At 38.5% G+C, this 17,206-nt stretch overlaps 1 protein-coding gene across 1 annotated transcript in view; it reads right to left on the bottom strand.

Moving 5' to 3' along the window:
* The window catches only part of 4933409G03Rik (RIKEN cDNA 4933409G03 gene), a 34,051-nt gene that overhangs the window by 6,110 nt on the left and 10,735 nt on the right, over positions 1-17,206 (bottom strand). The window contains exons 8-11 of the mRNA NM_177651.3: positions 8,415-8,623; positions 4,540-4,591; positions 4,116-4,165; positions 3,811-3,841 (exon numbers count right to left, since the gene is read on the bottom strand). Of these exons, the coding sequence (NP_808319.1) occupies positions 3,811-3,841; positions 4,116-4,165; positions 4,540-4,591; positions 8,415-8,623 (342 nt within the window). The remainder of the gene's footprint in view (positions 1-3,810; positions 3,842-4,115; positions 4,166-4,539; positions 4,592-8,414; positions 8,624-17,206) is intronic.

Raw genomic sequence — 17,206 nt, 5'->3', positions numbered from 1 at the left:
AGTGGATGCTCACAGTCATCTATAGGATGGAACACAGGGCCCCCAGTGTAGGGGCTAGAGAAAATACCCAAGAGCTGAAGGGGTCTGCAACCCTATAGGTAGAACAACAATATTAACTAACCAGTACCCCCAGAGCTAGTGTCTCTAGATGCATATATAGCAGAAGATGGCCTAGTTGGCCATCATTGGGAAGATAGGCCCCTTGGTCTAGCAAACTTTATATGCCCCAGTACAGGAGAACGTCAGTGCCAAGAAGTGGGAGTGAGTGGGTAAGGGAGCAGGGCGGGGGAGGGGGGTATAGGGGACTTTGGGGATAGCATTTGAAATGCAAATGAAGAAAATAGCTAATAAAAAATAAAATAAAATAAAATAAAAAGAAGTGACAATAAACCACAAAATTTAATTACAAAAAAAAAAAGAAAGAAAAAGAAAAGAAGAGGAGAGGAGAGGAGAAGAGGGGAGGGGAGGGGAGGGGAAGGGGAAGGGGAAGGGGAAGGGGAAGGGGAAGGGGAAGGGGAAGGGGAAGGGGAAGGGGAAGGGGAAGGGGAAGGGGAAGGGGAGGGAAGGGAAGGGAAGGAAAGGAAAGGAAAGGAAAGGAAAGGAAAGGAAAGGAAAGGAAAGGAAAGGAAAGGAAAGGAAAGGAAAGGAAAGGCCCTACATCTGGATCTGATGGAAGGATTTTCTCAATTGAGGTTTTCTCCTTTCAGATGACTCTAGTTTGTGTCAACCCAGGAGAGGTATTGATCGTTAGAACCCGATTAAGGGAGGTTCCTGGTAAACAGAAACCTACCAAACCTGATTCACAAGGAATGATGCATTTAAGCTATTCTTTAAACTACAGAAATCCTTCCTTTTACCTGTTCTGTTTAGGACATTGTCACCAGCACTGCCATTTGAAGGGACCCACTTTAGACCAAACATTCACTTTATTATTATTATTATTTTAATAATTAGGCCAACAGTCTGTTGATTTTATCTTCTCAAAGATCCAGAATTCAGATTCATTAATCCTTTGTATGGTTTTGTCTCTATTTCAATAATTTCTGTCCTGTCCTGTTTGTTATTAATTCTTGACATTTACTGGATAAGGATTTGGTTTGTTCTTGTTCTACATTCTTGAGCTACATCATTAAGTCATTTATACTCTTTCTGAGCCATAAATCCCCATCTGAGGATTTCTTTTAATGTGCTCCAGAGTTTTTGTGTTGTGTTTTCATTTTCACTTCCTTCCAAGAATGTTTTCATGTTTTTTTTCCTTTAACCCATTTATCATTCAGTAATGATTCTTATTCTCAGTAGTGAGTAATTATTCTCAGTGAGTTTACATACATACTAGAGATTTCTTTGCTGTCCATTATAAGTTTTGTTGCATTATGGGTATACAGAAAAATATAGTTGATGTTTCAGATTTTCAGAATTTAAGAAGTTCTTTTGCTTTTTGTCCCAGGATATGGTCGGTCTACTGTAGAGATGTTTCATGGGCTGCTGGCTGAGAGGAATGCATACCTTTTGGAGTTTGTGTGGAATAGTCTGTGAATCCACTTGTTAAATCCATTTGATGTGTGATATAATTTATTTCTGATGTTTCTCCACTGACTTCTTATCCATATGATGTTTCTACTGAAGAAAGGGAGATATTTAAATCACCTACTGCTAATGGGTTACTATTAATCTTTAATGACGAATGTCTTTAATGACAATAGCATACTTTTTATGAAATTCAGTACACCAGAGTTTGGTGTATACATATTGTCTTGGTTAGCTGTTCCCTTGATTAAATTGAAATACCGCTCTGGTTAGTTTCAGTTTAAAGTCTATGTTGTTGGACATTCTGATAGCATTTGTCTGTTTGCTGACTGATTCCACTTGGAGTACTTTGCTCCAGTTGTTCCCTCTAAGGCAGTGCCTGTCTGTAAAGCTGAGGTGTGTTGCTTGTAGACAACACACAGATGGATTTCATTTCTTGATCCATGCAGCCGACCTGTGTCTTTTGATTGGAGAATTAAGGGCATTAATATTCAAAGGTTTTGATGAAGTGTGTGATTAAGCTCATCCTGTTGTTCATTTTTGCTATTGTTTGGTTCCCAGTGTATTTTGTGTTTCAAATTAATTGTAGCTGTGTTCATTTTCTTTCTAAAGTCTCTTGACTATACCCATTCCTTTCTTCAAGAGAAATATTTCTTCCTATATTTTCTTTTGGTTTGGTCTGTTGGATATAAAGTTTTCAGGCTGTTTTTATCATGAAGAGTTTTTCTATCTTCTTCAACTATGGCAGATAGTTTTGCTGGAAACATTAGTCCAAGATGGCAGTCATGTTCTTTTAAGAGTAGTTATTGTGCTGTTCCAGGCTTTTATGGCTCTCATAATTTCCACTGAAAAATCAGCTGCTACTATTCTGATGTGACTTGGGATTTTTTTCTCTTTTCTCTTTCAATACTCTTTGTTGCTTGATATACATAAAGTTTTAAATATGATATATCCTGGGGAGTTTATTTTCTGGTTTTAGTTGGTATCTGTATGGGTATATCCTTAGTTTGGGGAGATTTTCCTCTATGACCTTGTTGAAGATCAGGCCTATGCCATCGACCTGGGATTTTTCTCATTCTTCTACTCCTACAATTCAAGTTTTTGTCTTTTTAACAGTGAGCCACATTTCCTGAATATTCATCTCTGGTGGTTTGTTTCTTTTCTTTTCTTTTAAAATTTTTTTTCTGTACTTTTTCTTGTATAGGTTATATTCTTCATTTTTGAGCCCTTATTTTCTATCTTCTGCTTGATTCATTTGGCCTGTAAAAGCCTCCCCTTGACTTTTCCAGTTGGGCTATTGGAGTTTTCAATTTCATCTACAGTTTACCTTGAGTTTTCTTCAATGATTCTATTTATTGGATTCTATTTTAGAATCCTGGATTTTCCTGGACATTGATCAGACCAGACATTGACTCCCTTTGACTTCATTGAGCTGTTCTTTTGTGTCTTCTTTGAACTCCTTGAATACTTTGTAAAAGTTTATGGTTATTATTTCAAATTCTCTGTCCTGGTTTCATATATGTAATTCTCAGTAGTAAACACTTCTACGAGACTGGTATATATGAGGGGAGGGTGAATGCTGTCTTAATGTTTCATTTTGTTTGTAGTTTTCATATGAGCTCTGGGCATGTAGAGTTCTTTTGTGAGTTTTGTTTATAATACAGACACATCAGATGTGTCCTGCTGGCTCCCAAAGTTGAATATGGCTTAAGCCGAATGAAGTCCGGTGGAGAAAAGGAGCTGGGCTGGCATACAAGACATGCATTCTGGTTTTTGCATAGAGTATGAAGATAGATCTGGAGGTTGAATCATGTGTGTGAAGGGGAGGGTGAGGCAAACTCACCATGCTAATCCCTGGCAAAGAAGGGCACGACCTGACTCAGCCAAAAGTTTGGATGTGGTTGTTACTAGAGGAGCCTACAGGTTGGGAGTGGGTAGAATAGGCCTTGATCAGAGCCTGGAAAGTGGGGCACTGGAAGCAGGGTTAGCCAGTCTAGACTGGAATACAAGATGTAGGAGTCTGGCTATATCTGGGGGCTTGGAAAGATTACACAGAGGGAAAAATCAAGTAGACTCTCAGAGCTAGACTCTGAGAAAGATGTGTAAGATCTGGCTGGGCAGAGGTTAGAATTATCTGTCCTGGCTTTATTGCCACTTGGTACTTGAGCATAAAACAATTTTCCTGTACATTTGCCAATTTATCATTTTGGCATTTTTGGTTATCTCTGTTATTAGGACTGAAGTTATCATCTGTTTGCTGACAAGAAGGACTTCCTTGTTTACCTTTTCCCAAGGGTTGCTCTGTCGCTGCTCCCTGTCATGAAAAACAAAGAAAACAAAAACATTAGAAATTATGGTTCTTCACTCTCTCCATTACCCATTCAAGGTATCAGCCACTAAAACAAAAATATTTAGTCTGCTATGTTATAGACAGATAAAAGAGATTAACTTCTATATTAAAGTAGAGTCAGTAACACTTGATAAGAAATGAAAAATAAGTTTAAGTCATGAGATGAGTTACTGAGATTTACTATAGACAAATTATTCACAGTATTTTTTTTCAAAAACAAAAACAGCATTGGACAAACCTTGGAGTGCTCAGTTAAGTCTTCGTCTTCCTGGAATAAGGACAGCTTATCTGTACAATGTAGTCAGAGACATTAAAGAGTGCATTTGTTACAGTGAAGTTAAATATTCATACTTAAAGATATATTATACGTGTGTGTTACATGCATCTTATCACTACATTTTAATGTTTGTATATTTTGATAAAAAAGACAAAATTTGATATGTTTGAGGCATTTGCAGGAAGACATTGTTATAGTAAGAACAAAGCAAGAAAAGCTATTTAAAAGCAGTGCTTATTTGAAAATATGCATACTTGTACTTTTTTTTGTATCATGATGGGACTTGGACATAAAAACTTTTCACACAAATTTGTGAATTTATCATTGTTACTGCTGTTAGTCCTCCCATTAGTGTAGGTGAAACAGTCATTATTCATTTGCTTACTGGAAGGATCCTCTTGGTTACTTCTCCCTGCAGACTGCTTCGTTTCTTCTACCTGTCATGAAAAAAAAAAAAAAAAGAAAAAGAAAAAGAAACTTGAGAAACTATATATCTTCATTCATTCTCGACATCGCTCACCCACTGTGTCAGTCATTAAAGCAAACATACTTATATTCTGTTGAGTTTTGCACACAATCCTGTGGGATGCTTTCTCCAAGTAGAGTCAGTGACGCGTGATAACAAATGAGAAAAGTTTGGTTCATTACTTCTATCACTGAAGTTAACTTAATACAATCACATAAGGAGGAATCCATTCTTCCTGTGAAGCTTAGGAAATGTTCTAAGCATGACATAATAACTTGAAAGACAGAGAAAGCAGACAGGGAGAGTGCACAGGGCCTTGGACATGAAGCCCCATGAGCAGAAAGTAGACTACAGTTACGGTGGTGAGCGGAATTGATAAAATAGGAAGATCAAGGCCAAATCACCAGAGAAACATCTCATTCTGGTTAGAAGATGCTCACGCCTCTTCACCGTCCAGGCAATTCATACAATAAGAACTGAGATATTTCAGAAAAAACAATTATAGACATGTCTCACTTGCAACTATGTAAGGGTAGATGGAGGAAGGGTAAGAAATACTTCAAAATAATTGATGACAGGCCAGCAAAACAGAGAAAAGTGTGTGATGCACAAGGCTGCTCTATCTGAGCTCACTTATCAGTGTGTTGAGTGGAGAGAGTAGACTCCCAAAGCTGTACTGTGACATTCACAGGCATGCAATAGCATGGGTATGTTCATGCACACATATAGTGAAGAGGAGGAGGAGGAAGAGGATAGAGATTGTAAATGTAGTCACCTTTGTATGATATAAAATCTGATAATCAGATAGAAAGCCAAGAGTGAAATTGTGAGGAGGGCTTGAGTTCAGCATCTCCACAGCTTCAGTTCATGATATTCACTAGATAGTACTTTTAATAAAGGGGAAATCGAGTTCAACGTACAATAATAGAGTCAGGCAAATGTAAGGCCAGTCTATTCTGTTTCAGAGAGAGGAAACAAGTCACTCAGCAGTCCTGAACACAGGTCTGCACGAGAACTTTAGGAGATGTTAGATGGCATCATTCAGGCCGTGCATATGAGTTGAAGGGGCAAATATGTGTAAAGATATAAAATTCTTCTTCCATGATTAATGTGTACGATTAAGATGCTGAGAACAACAGAGAAGGCAAAAGAAAAAAAGGAAATAATGTCTTGTTTGCCAGCTTTTGTTTCATGGCTATAAAATTCAGATATATTAACATATATAATTTCTGATATCCAGGATACAAAACAAATATGCATACTAAATTTTGTGGAAAATATTTCAGTATAAAAATATTCCCCAAGAAAATCTTTTTTTTTTTTTTTTTAAATATAACTATTGGATCTAAAGTGAAAGCTCACTCCAGGAGATGTAACCCATACCCAACATGGCTTGTGTGACGAAGAACCTGAGACTATACAGCCCATGGACCCAGAGTAAAACCAAATAATACTGGCCAAAAATTAAATAATAAAACACTGTAGTTATGTTTAGTGACTCCTAATGACATTCTGCTATAGTCATAGATCAGTGCCTTGCTCAGCCATCATCGAAGAAGCTTTCCTCCTGCAGCAAATGGGAACAAATACAGAGACCCCTAGCCAGGCTCAGCCTTAAATGAGATGTCTCCATCAAATTCCTCCCCTCAAGGGATCAGGGAACCTTGTGGAAGAGGAGGTTAAACAATATGTGAGCCAGAGGGGATGGGATAGAGGACATCAAGAAAGCAAGGCCCTGTAAATCAACCACGTAACTCTCCTATGAGCTCAGAGTCTGAACCAGCATGCACAGGGCCTGCATGGGCCTACACCAGGTCCACTGTGGTTATAGTATGGCTTCCAGTTTAATGTTGTTATGGGATTCTTGAGTGTGCAAACTTGTATGTTTCTTGTGTCCTGTTCTGGGTTCTTTTCCCTCTGTTTGTCTTATCCAGCTTCAATGTGATAATTTTTGTCTTGTCTTATGACATTTTATTTTGTTTTGTTTAAGAGAAATGAACGAATAAACAAATGAATGAATGAAAACCTAGTCACTATGGTGAAAATTAACAACTGAACTTATTTATACCTGGTAGGAGAGGGAAAAACAGTTTTCTTCAATGGAGTGAGATTGGGTATATCAAACACTCCAGGGCAAGTCTCATTCATGTTCAGGCATAGCTGAGCAAGAATCAATGAACTCCACAGTTTTTATTTGTGTGTGTGTGTGTGCGTGCATGTGCATGTGCGTGTGTGTGTGTGTGTGTGTGTGTGTGTGTGCACGAGCATGCTCGCGTGCACATGTGCATGCGTGCTTTTGTTTGTATAGAGTGTTTTGTTTGTTTAGTGCACATGTGTTCTCAACTATGACTGTGTATGTGCAGGCCAGGGATTGGATCTCCAATCAGCAGGTCCTCACACTCATAGACCATTTTATCCTCAGAGCAATGCCCCTAGCCTTCACTAAACGATTATCTGAATCCAAACAGACTTTTTTTAAACTTACTGTTTTGATACTTAGTATTTCTGTCTTTTTGAGATATGGTCTCACTATTATCCAGGTGTGGCTATCCTGGGGTTTACTATGCAGACCAGGCTAGTATCAAAGTTAAAAGATCTGCCTCTTTTACCTCTTGAGTGCTGGGATTAAGGGTGTATTCAACCATGCTCAGCAGTATGTTGAAAATAATAAGATGTTGAGAAATTTATGATTCTTTGAAATTCCACATAATGCATTTCTATGTTCGTGTTTCACTAAATTTGAATAAACAACTTGCTTCTCTCTGCATGATTTATATTAGCTCAAGCTGAATAATGCACAACTTCAGCTCTTATTACTATTTTATTCATGTGGGTTTGGATTAAACTATGTAAGTGGCTTCCATCGTGCATGTTCAATAAACACGGGTAATCATGTAATAATCATATATATTTTGCTCCTTCCATGAGAGAAGGGGTGCGGGTTCTGCTGACTCTCATGTGGGATGATTTACGGATGGCAGCCTCACTTGGCTCCTGACCAGAAACATCTAACTCAACTGGGCACTATCGGAGATTACGGTGGACTGACAAATCAGTCACTGAAGAACTACGGCGGCAAGGGAACATTTAAACTGTGAGTACTTGTGTGTGGAAGGTAAGGAGAGAAAAGCACAAAAATAACAAACAAACAAACAAACAAACAAACGAAAAATCCACCAATCAGAATGAAAAAGTTTTATACATCAGTTCAAATTATGTGTAATGATAGTGTCATGTCTGCACAAAGTATAGTCCACATGCCCTCTGAAAACCTTAGAGATAGCATTGGGAACTATTTGCCTTTAGTCTATATAAATGAGCCAAAGTCAATAGAGAGGGAAAGACAGAATCCAAACTGTCACCTGGGTGACACTGACAGTGTAAAGCCACATATTCCCAACCACGGGACGTGGCCACTCTTTTGCATGAAACTGATACAGATGCCATGAACTCTCTAGTTCAAAATTGTTAATGTCCAGCCACAAGACACATTTGACTCTACTTTTTTTAAATCATTTAAAGAGGTTATCTAACGAAAGACCAAAGATAAACAACAACAACAAATGCCATAAAGCTGAGCATAAAATTTGATAAGAGGCTAGTGGTAGAACAGAACTCTCTAAGCTTTATGATTACATAGAATGTTTTTAAAAAAAAGAAAAGAAAAGAAAAGAAAAAGAAAAACTAAAACTTTCTATTGATTCTAGAAGATTACTTGAAGGTGTTTGCATTTGGCTGGTGCTACACTAGTAAACAGAAGAAAGCATTAAATGAGAAATTAAATGTTTCCTTACCACAAGTTGTGCTTGTCCAGCGACACCTTCATCATCACCTCCATCCCCATCATCACCGTCCTCATCACCACCATCCTCGTCATCGCCACCCTCGTCATCGCCATCATCACCATCCTCATCATCACCGTCGTTATCCTCATCCTCCTCCTCATCACCTCCCTTCTGTTCTTCTTCCGATGACACTTCGATGACCTCCTCTACAGACAAATCTATTTATTTTGTGAGAATAAGCATTAAAAATAACACAAAATAATAGTCCCTGTATCAATATCTAGAAACGCTTAAAAATCAATAATGGTAAAGTATGTTTTTTATTTTCCCAAGGAATGCACAGTAACCTTAAGCCTTACCATCTGACAGGCTCTGACATTAACCATTCAGATTCCGCCTAATGCCTCAAGTCATCCTTGGTGATGCCTATCCCTAGAGAAGCAGGTGGTACCACAGCACCCGGTTGGAATCTCTACTCATTGTGTTAACTCCTGCAAACTACTTCTTTGTGTGTCTATACATTTTACCCTCAGACTGGAGTGGGCAATCTTTTCAGTCACCTAAGTATATACTTTCTTGGTTTTGCTCAAGAATCAGTGGCTGTGTACCCAGTGCTTTTGAAAGTGTACCTGAAATGTACCATGGACATCTTTCCTTGAGACAATGCCTGATCTGAAATTGAAAAAGCAACTTTGGGCAGACAAAGAGCAGGAAAGGATGAGACATGGACAATGACAGCAATGGAGGCAGAGGGATGGTTAAGAGAGGACAGAAATGCCAGTAACGCTAGAGAAAAGAGCTATGGAGAGATTCCTGCAGAGAAAGACCGTGAGAGCCGCGTAGCTTTGAGAAGCTGTGTTAACTTAGTCATGTCACATTGTGTACTCCAAAAGTGATAAAGAACAGGCATAAGTGGAGAACGAATGAGTGGAGGCAGATGAATTCAGAGAAGAAAATAAGGCAGAGATTTAAAAAAAATGGTAAAGGGCAGACACAGAGGTAGCGTTCTCAAAAGTATTGAGGGATAACATTAGTGGCAAGAGAGTGATTTTGTTCAATGAAAAATGCACAAATCTGAAATCCTGAAGTACAAAATACTAGTAATTATTGTGGAAGAGTAGACAGCCATGCAGACAGACAGATAGGTAGACAGATGTGTAGACAGACAAACAGACAGACAGACAGGCAGGCAGGCAGACAGACAGACAGACAGACAGATAGACATATAACAAATATGTAGATATAGATGATATGAATGTAGAAATACTCAAATGTCTGTAATTATTCTATGTTGCCAAATATTTCTACTCCATTGCAAATTTTGAGGACATTCTTTTAGCTTTTGTTGTAAGTGTTCTGCTCTAAGTTGCTACAAAGCTGAACAATAATAATGAGTAAGAGAAGGTCTGAGGAGTAACACACACACAGAGGCCTGTGCAATATCAATGGGGAAATCCTGGGATGTTCCCAGAGTGTAAAGGAAGGAAGCCATGGAGCAAACACAACAGGTGAAGAATTAAGAGTATTTGGATTTATAGCATATTCAAAAGTCTACAATGTTATATCTGATGATTGTTACACAACAACAGTAATGGATTTCACAGCACTAAAGTCCTATAGAATGTAGTCTCAATTTATGCCAAGATTAGAAATGGACTATATGGACAATTGAAATGGTTCTCTGTTTTCATTCTTTTCCAAAAACAATTTTTATTAGATATTTTCTTCATTTACATTTCAAATGCTATCCCAAAAGTCCCCTATACCCTCACCCCGCCCTGATCCACAACCCACCCACTCCTGCTTCCTGGCCCTGGAATTCCCCTGTACTGGGGCATATAATCTTCTCAAGACTGAGGGCCTTGCCTCCCATTGATGACTGACTAGGCCATCTTCTACTATATATGCAACTAGACATGTGAGCTCTGGGGGTACTGGTTAGTTCATATTGTTGTTCCTCCTATAGAGTGGCAGACCCCTTCAGCTCCTTGGGTACTTTCTCTAGCTCCTCTATTTGGGGGCCCTATGTTCCATCCAATAGATGACTGTGAACATCCACTTCTGTATTTGCTAGGCACTGGCATAGCCTCACAAGTGACAGCTATATCAGGGTCCTGTCAGCAAAATCTTACTGGCATATGCAATAGTGTCTGGGTTTGGTGGTTATTTATTGGATGGATCCCCTGGTGGGGCAGTCTCTGAATGGCCCTTCAGTCTCAGCTTTGAACTTTGTCTCTGTAACTCCTTCCATGGGTATTTTGTTCTGCATTCTAAGAAGGAATGAAGTATCCACACATTGATCTTCCTTCTTCTTGAATTTCATGTGTTTTGCAAATTGTATCTTGAGTATTCTAAGTTTCTGGGCTAATTCTAAATTATCAGTGAATGCATATCATATGTGTTCTTTTGTGATTGGGTTACCTCACTCAGGATGATATCCCCCAGATCCATCCATTTGCCTAAGAATTCCATAAATTCATTGTTTTTAATAGCTAAGTAGTACTCCATTGTGTAAATGTACCACATTTTCTGTATCCATTCCTCTGTTGAGGGGCATCTGGGTTCTTTCCAGCTTCTGGCTATTATAAATAAGGCGGCTATGAACATAGTGGAGCATGTATCCTTATTACAAGTTGGAACTTCTTCTGGGTATATGCCCAGGAGAGGTATTGCTGGATCTTTCAGTAGTACTATGTCCAATTTTCTGAGGAACCACCCGACTGACTTTCAGAGTGGCTGTACAAGCTTGCAATCCCACCCACAATGGAGGAGTGTTCCTTTTTCACCATATCCTCACCAGCATCTGCTGTCACCTGAATTTTTGATTTTAGCCATTCTGACTGGTATGAGGTGGAATCTCAGGGTTGTTTTGATTTGCATTTCCCTGATGATTAAGGATGCTGAACATTTTTCATGTGCTTCTCAGCCCTTCAGTTTTCCTCAGTTGAGAATTCTTTGTTTAGCTCTGTACCCCAGGTGGTTATTTGAATTTCTGGAGTCAAGCTTCTTGAGTTCTTTGTATATATTGGATATTAGTCCCCTGTCAGATTTAGGGTTGGTAAAGATCCTTTTGCATTTTGTTGGTGGCCTTCTTGTCTTATTGATAGTGTCTTTTGCATTACAGAAGCTTTGCAATTTTATGAGGTCCCATTTGTCAATTCTCAATCTTACAGCACAAGCCATTGCTGCTCTGTTCAGGAATGTGTCCCCTGTGCCCATATCTTCAAGGCTTTTCTCTACTTTCTCCTCTATAAGTTTTAGTGTATCTGATTTTACGTGAGGTTCCTTGATCCACTTAGACTTGAACTTTGTACAAGGAAATAAGAATGGATCAATTCGAGTTCTTCTACATGATAACTGCCAGTTGAGCCAGCACCATTTGTTGAAAATGCTGTCTTTTTTCCCCACTGGATGGTTTTAGCTCTTTTGTCAAAGATCAAGTGACCACGGGTGTGTGGGTTCATTTCTGGTCCTTCTGTTCTATTCCATTGGTCTACTTGTCTGTCACTGTACCGGTACCATGCAGTTTTTTTTTGTTGTTGTTGTTTTGTTTTTGTTTTGTTTTTTTTATCACAATTGCTCTATAGTACAGCGTGAGGTCAAGTGTGTGATTCCACCAGAGGTTCTTTTATCATTGAGAAGAGTTTTTGATATCCTAGATTTTTTGTTATTCCAGATGAATTTGCAACTTACCCTTTCTAACTCTGTGAAGAAGTGAGTTGGAATTTTGATGGGGATTGCATTGAATCTATAGATTGCTTTTGGCAAAATAGACATTTTTACTATATTAATCCTGCCAATCCGTGAGCATGGGAGATCTTTCCATCTTCTGAGATCTTCTTCGATTTCTTTCTTCAGAGACTTGAAGTTCTTATCATACAGATCTCTCACTTCCTTAGAGTCACATCAAGGTATTTTTATATTATTTGTGACTTGTGAAGAGTGTTGTTTCCCTAATTTCTTTCTCAGCCTGTTTATCCTTTGTGTAGAGAAAGGCCATTGATTTATTTGAGTTAATTTTATATCCAGCTACTACACTGAGGTTTTTTAAAATCAGGTTTAGGAGTTCTCTGGTGGAATTTTTGGGGTCACTTATATATACTATCATATCATCTGCAAACAGTGATATTTTGACTTCTTCCTTTCCAATTTGTATCCTCTTTATCTCCTTTTGTTGTCCAATTGCTCTGGCTCAGACTTCAAGTACTATATTGAATAGGTAGGGAGAAAGTGGGCAGTCTTGTCTAGTCTCTGATTTTAGTGGGATGGCTTCAAGTTTCTCACCATTTAGTTTGATGCTGGCTACTGGGTTGCTGTAAATTGCTTTTATTATGTTTAAGGTATGGGCCTTGAATTCCTGATGTTTTCAAGACTTTTATCATGAATGGGTGTTGGATTTTGTCAAATGCTTTCTCAGCATCTAACAAGATGATCATGTGATTTTTGTACTTGAGTTTTATATAGTGGATTACGTTGATGCATTTTCATATATTAAACCATCCCTGCATCCCTGGGATGAAGCCTACTTGATCATGATGGATGGTCATTTTGATGTGTTCTTGGATTTGATTTGTGAGAATTTTATTGAATATTTTTGCATCGATGTTCATAAGGGAAATTAGTCTGAAGTTCTCTATCTTTATTGGGTCTTTATGTGGTTTAGGTATCAGAGTAATTGTGGCTTCATAGAATGAATTGGATAGCTTACCTTCTGTTTCTATCTTGTGGAATAGTTTGAGGAGAATTGGAATTAGGTCTTCTTTAAAGGTCTGATAGAATTCTGTACTAAACCCATTTTTTTTTGTTTCCACTTGATTACAATAATTTGACTATTTCTTGCCATTTAATCCTCTTGGGTGAATTTGCTTCCTTTTGTTCTAGAGCTTCTAGGTATGCTGTCAGGTTGCTAGTGTGTGCTCTCTCTAGTTTCTTTTTGACAGCACTGAGAGCTATGAGTTTTCCTCTTAAGAATGCTTTCATTGTGACCCATAAGTTTGGGTATGTTGTGGTTTCATTTTCATTAAACTCTAAAACTCTAATCTCTTTATTTCTTCCTTAGCCAAGTTACCATTGAGTAGAGTGTTGTTCAGCTTCCCTGTGAATGTTGGCTTTCTATTTATGTTGTTATTGAAGATCAGCCTTAATCTGTGGTGATCTGATAGGATGCATGGGACAATTTCAATATTTTTGTATCTGTTGAGGCCTGTTTTGTGACCAATTATATGGTCAATTTTGGAGAAGTTACCATGAGGTGCTAAGAAGAAGGTATATCCTTTTGTTTTAGGATAAAATGTTCTGTCGATATGTTAAATCCATTTGTTTCATAATGTTTAGTTTCTGTTTCCAGGATCTATCCATTGATGAGAGTGGGGTGTTGAAGTCACCCACTATTATTGTGTGAGGTACAATGTGTGCTTTGAGCTTTATTAAAGTTTCCTTAATGAATGTGGATGCCCTTGGATGTGGAGCATAGATATTCAGAATTGAGAGTTCCTCTTGGAAGATTTTACCTTTGATGAGTATGAAGTACCCCTCCTTGTTTTTGATGACTTTGGGTTGGAAGTTGATTTTACTCGATATTAGAATGGCTACTCCAGCTTGTTTCTTTGGACCATTTGCTTGGAAAATTGTTATCCATCCTTTTACTCTGAGGAAGTATCTGCCTTTGTCCCTGAGGTTGGTTTTCTGTATGCAGCAAAATGTTGGGTCCTCTTTATGTAGTCAGTCTGTTAGTCTCTGTCTTTTTGTTGGGGAATTGAGTCCACTGATATTAAGAGATATTAAGGGAAAGTAATGGTTGCTTCCTGTTATTTTTGTTGTTAGAGTCAGGATTCTGTTCTTGCTGCTATCTTCTTTTAGGTTTGATCAAAGATTACTTTCTTGCTTTTTCTAGGGCATAATTTCCCTCCTTGTGTTGGAGTTTCCCCTTTATTATCCATTGAAGGGCTGGATTCATGGAAAGATATTGTGTAAATTTGGTTTTGTCATGGAATACTTTGGTTTCTCCATCTATGGTCATTGAGTTTTGCTGGGTTTAATAGCCTGGGCTGTCATTTGTGTTCTCTTAGGGTCTGTATGACATCTGCCCAGAATCTTCTGGCTTTCATAGTCTATGGTGAGCAGTCTGGTGTAATTCTGATAGGTCTGCCTTATATGTTACTTGACCTTTTTCCCTCACTGTTTTAATATTCGATCTTTATTTAATGCATTTGTTGTTTTGATTATTATGTGTCGGGAGGAATTTCTTTTCTGGTCCAGCCTATTTGGAATTCTGTAGGATTCTTGTATGTTCACGGGCATCTCCTTCTTTAGGTTAGGGAAGTTTTTTCTATAATTTTGTTGAAGATATTTACAGGCCCTTTAAGTTGAAAATCTTCATTCTCATCTATACCTATTATCCGTAGGTTTGGTCTTCTCATTGTGTCCTGGATTTCCTGGATGTTTTGAGTTATGATCTTTTTCAATTTTGCATTTTCTTTGATTGTTGTGTCCATGTTTTGTATGAAATCTTCTGCACCTGAGATTCTCTCTTCTACCTCTTGTATTCTGTTGCTGATGCTCACATCTATGGTTCCTAATTTCTTTCCTAGGATTTCTATCTCCAGAGTTGTCTCCCTTTGGGTTTTCATTGTTTCTACTTCCATTTTTAGATCTTGGATGGTTTTGTTCAATTGCATCACCTGTTTGGTTGTGTTTTCCTGTAGTTCTTTAAGGGATTTTTGTGTTTCCTCTTTAAGGTCTTATACCTGTTTAGCAGTGTTTTCCTGTAATTCCTTGAGGGATTTTTGTGCTTCCTCTTTAAGGGCTTCTACCTGTTTAGCAGTGTTCTCCTGTATTTCTTTAAGTTTATTATTAATGCCCTTCTTAAAATCCTCTACCAGCATTATGAGATGTGTTTTTAAATCTGAATCTCGCTTTTCGGGTATGTTGTGGTATCCAGGACTCGCTGTGGTGGGCGTACTGGGTTCTGATGATGCCAAGTGGTCTTGGTTTCTGTTAGTAAGATTCTTATGTTTGCCTTTCACCATCTGGTAATTTCTGGTGTTAGATGTTCTAGCTGTCTCTGGCTGGAGCTTGTTCCTCCTGTGATTCTGTTAGCCTCTGTCAGCACTCCTGGGAGTCCAACTCTCTCCTGAGTCCCAGTAGTCAGATCACTCTCTGAAGTTAAGCTCTCCTGTTGCAGGGAAGGTGCACAGAGCTCTGGAGCTCAGATCCACCTCCTGACTGAAGATGACGGCCCAAAGGGACCCTGTCCAAGAACCTCTCTTGCTTCTGTGGCCCAAGTGCTCTCCTGCTTGGACTGGTTTCTGAGAGACCCGGGATGCAAGATGGAGCTCTCACCTGAGTCCCCGCAGTCAGAGCCCTCTCTGGAGGCAGACTCTCCTCAGTGATCCTATGATTCTGGGTGTGCTAGGGTGCCTGCAGCGTGGAGAGTCCTCTGGGAAGGTGGGACAGTCTACCAAGTTTGTGCCCAAGGTGGGGTGGGGCTGGTGCTGACAGGAACAATATTTTCATTCTTTTTGTTTCTTGTGTGAGAATTTAAAGGTATTTGTTTTAGTTTTCTTTTTTTCCCCCCAATTCTTTATTTACATTTCAAACACTATCCTGAAAGTCCCATATATGCCGCCCCCCACCCCCGCCGCCGCTTGCTCCCCTACCATATTTTCATTCTTTAGAGAACATATCTTGCTTTGCAATCTCACTAACACAGAACTTCTGGGAACAAGAAATGCCCTGCCTCAGTCTCCCGAGTGGCTGAGAATGTAGGTGTGGATCTTGACACCCTAATTTCTTGTCAGCGTTTTTAAACTTTGAGAAAAATCTAAGAAATGTAATGATAAGTTTTTTAAATGTCCATGTTATTTAGAGTATAGACCCATACAGTTTTGGGTACTGAAACACAAAACTAGAAGCCTCTAAGTCAGTCCCCATATTTAAATAAAACAAAACAAATCAAATCTTCTATTTATGTTTGTAAATAAGTCTCCTCAGAATGCAGATGGCAGCAGTGAAAGTTGATTTCTTTATGTCAGATTTTGCCATCAGTATTAGAGGAGCAGAACTAAGATTGGGAGCCAAGCATGGTGGCTCATGCCTTTAATCCCAGCACTCAGGAGACAGAGAGAACCATATCTGAGGTCAACCTATTCTACAAAGTGAGTTCCAGGACAGCCAGGGCTACACAAAGAAACCATGTCACATAAATAAATAAATAAACTGATAGATAGATAGATAGATAGATAGATAGATAGATAGATAGATAAGAATTAAGATTGAGAAAGTGGTAAGCAGTTATAATATTTTTCTTTTCGGATTCTGTTGAATTATAAATTTTACCTGAATTGAATGGTTTTAACATGATTATTTCTATGTCATCTGAGGAAGACTTTTTCTCTGTAGTTGTAGGCTGGATAGGATTTGAAGCAAGATATTTAGTAAATGTATGCTTTAGAATGTATATCCTTAATAATTCAAGAAAAAAAAGTATATGCTTTTACCTTCAAGGAATCATCTTTCTCAATCCATGCTAAAAGGTAATAGGGAAAATGGACAAAGTTATGAAAAATGACACTACCATCAGTCTGGACACATGAAGAGACAGGATGGGATAGCAATCATGCTTTACTTGAAATGATTGTTTTAAGTTTTGTATTTACTCTGGTTAGCATTAAATACAAAATATAAACTATGCTGGCTGAGTGTATCATTAATCAAAGTGTTCTCATATCAGTTGAGAGGAAATGTGCAATTCATTTTTGAGAGTGTTAAGTTTCCAAATTGACAAGAGTGACGAGTAGCAC

Source organism: Mus musculus, chromosome 2 (genome assembly GCF_000001635.26).
Source record: "Mus musculus strain C57BL/6J chromosome 2, GRCm38.p6 C57BL/6J".
Lineage (NCBI taxonomy): Eukaryota > Metazoa > Chordata > Mammalia > Rodentia > Muridae > Mus > Mus musculus.
The sequence above is the reverse complement of the archived record's forward strand: the minus strand, read 5'-3'. Positions and strand labels throughout refer to the sequence as shown.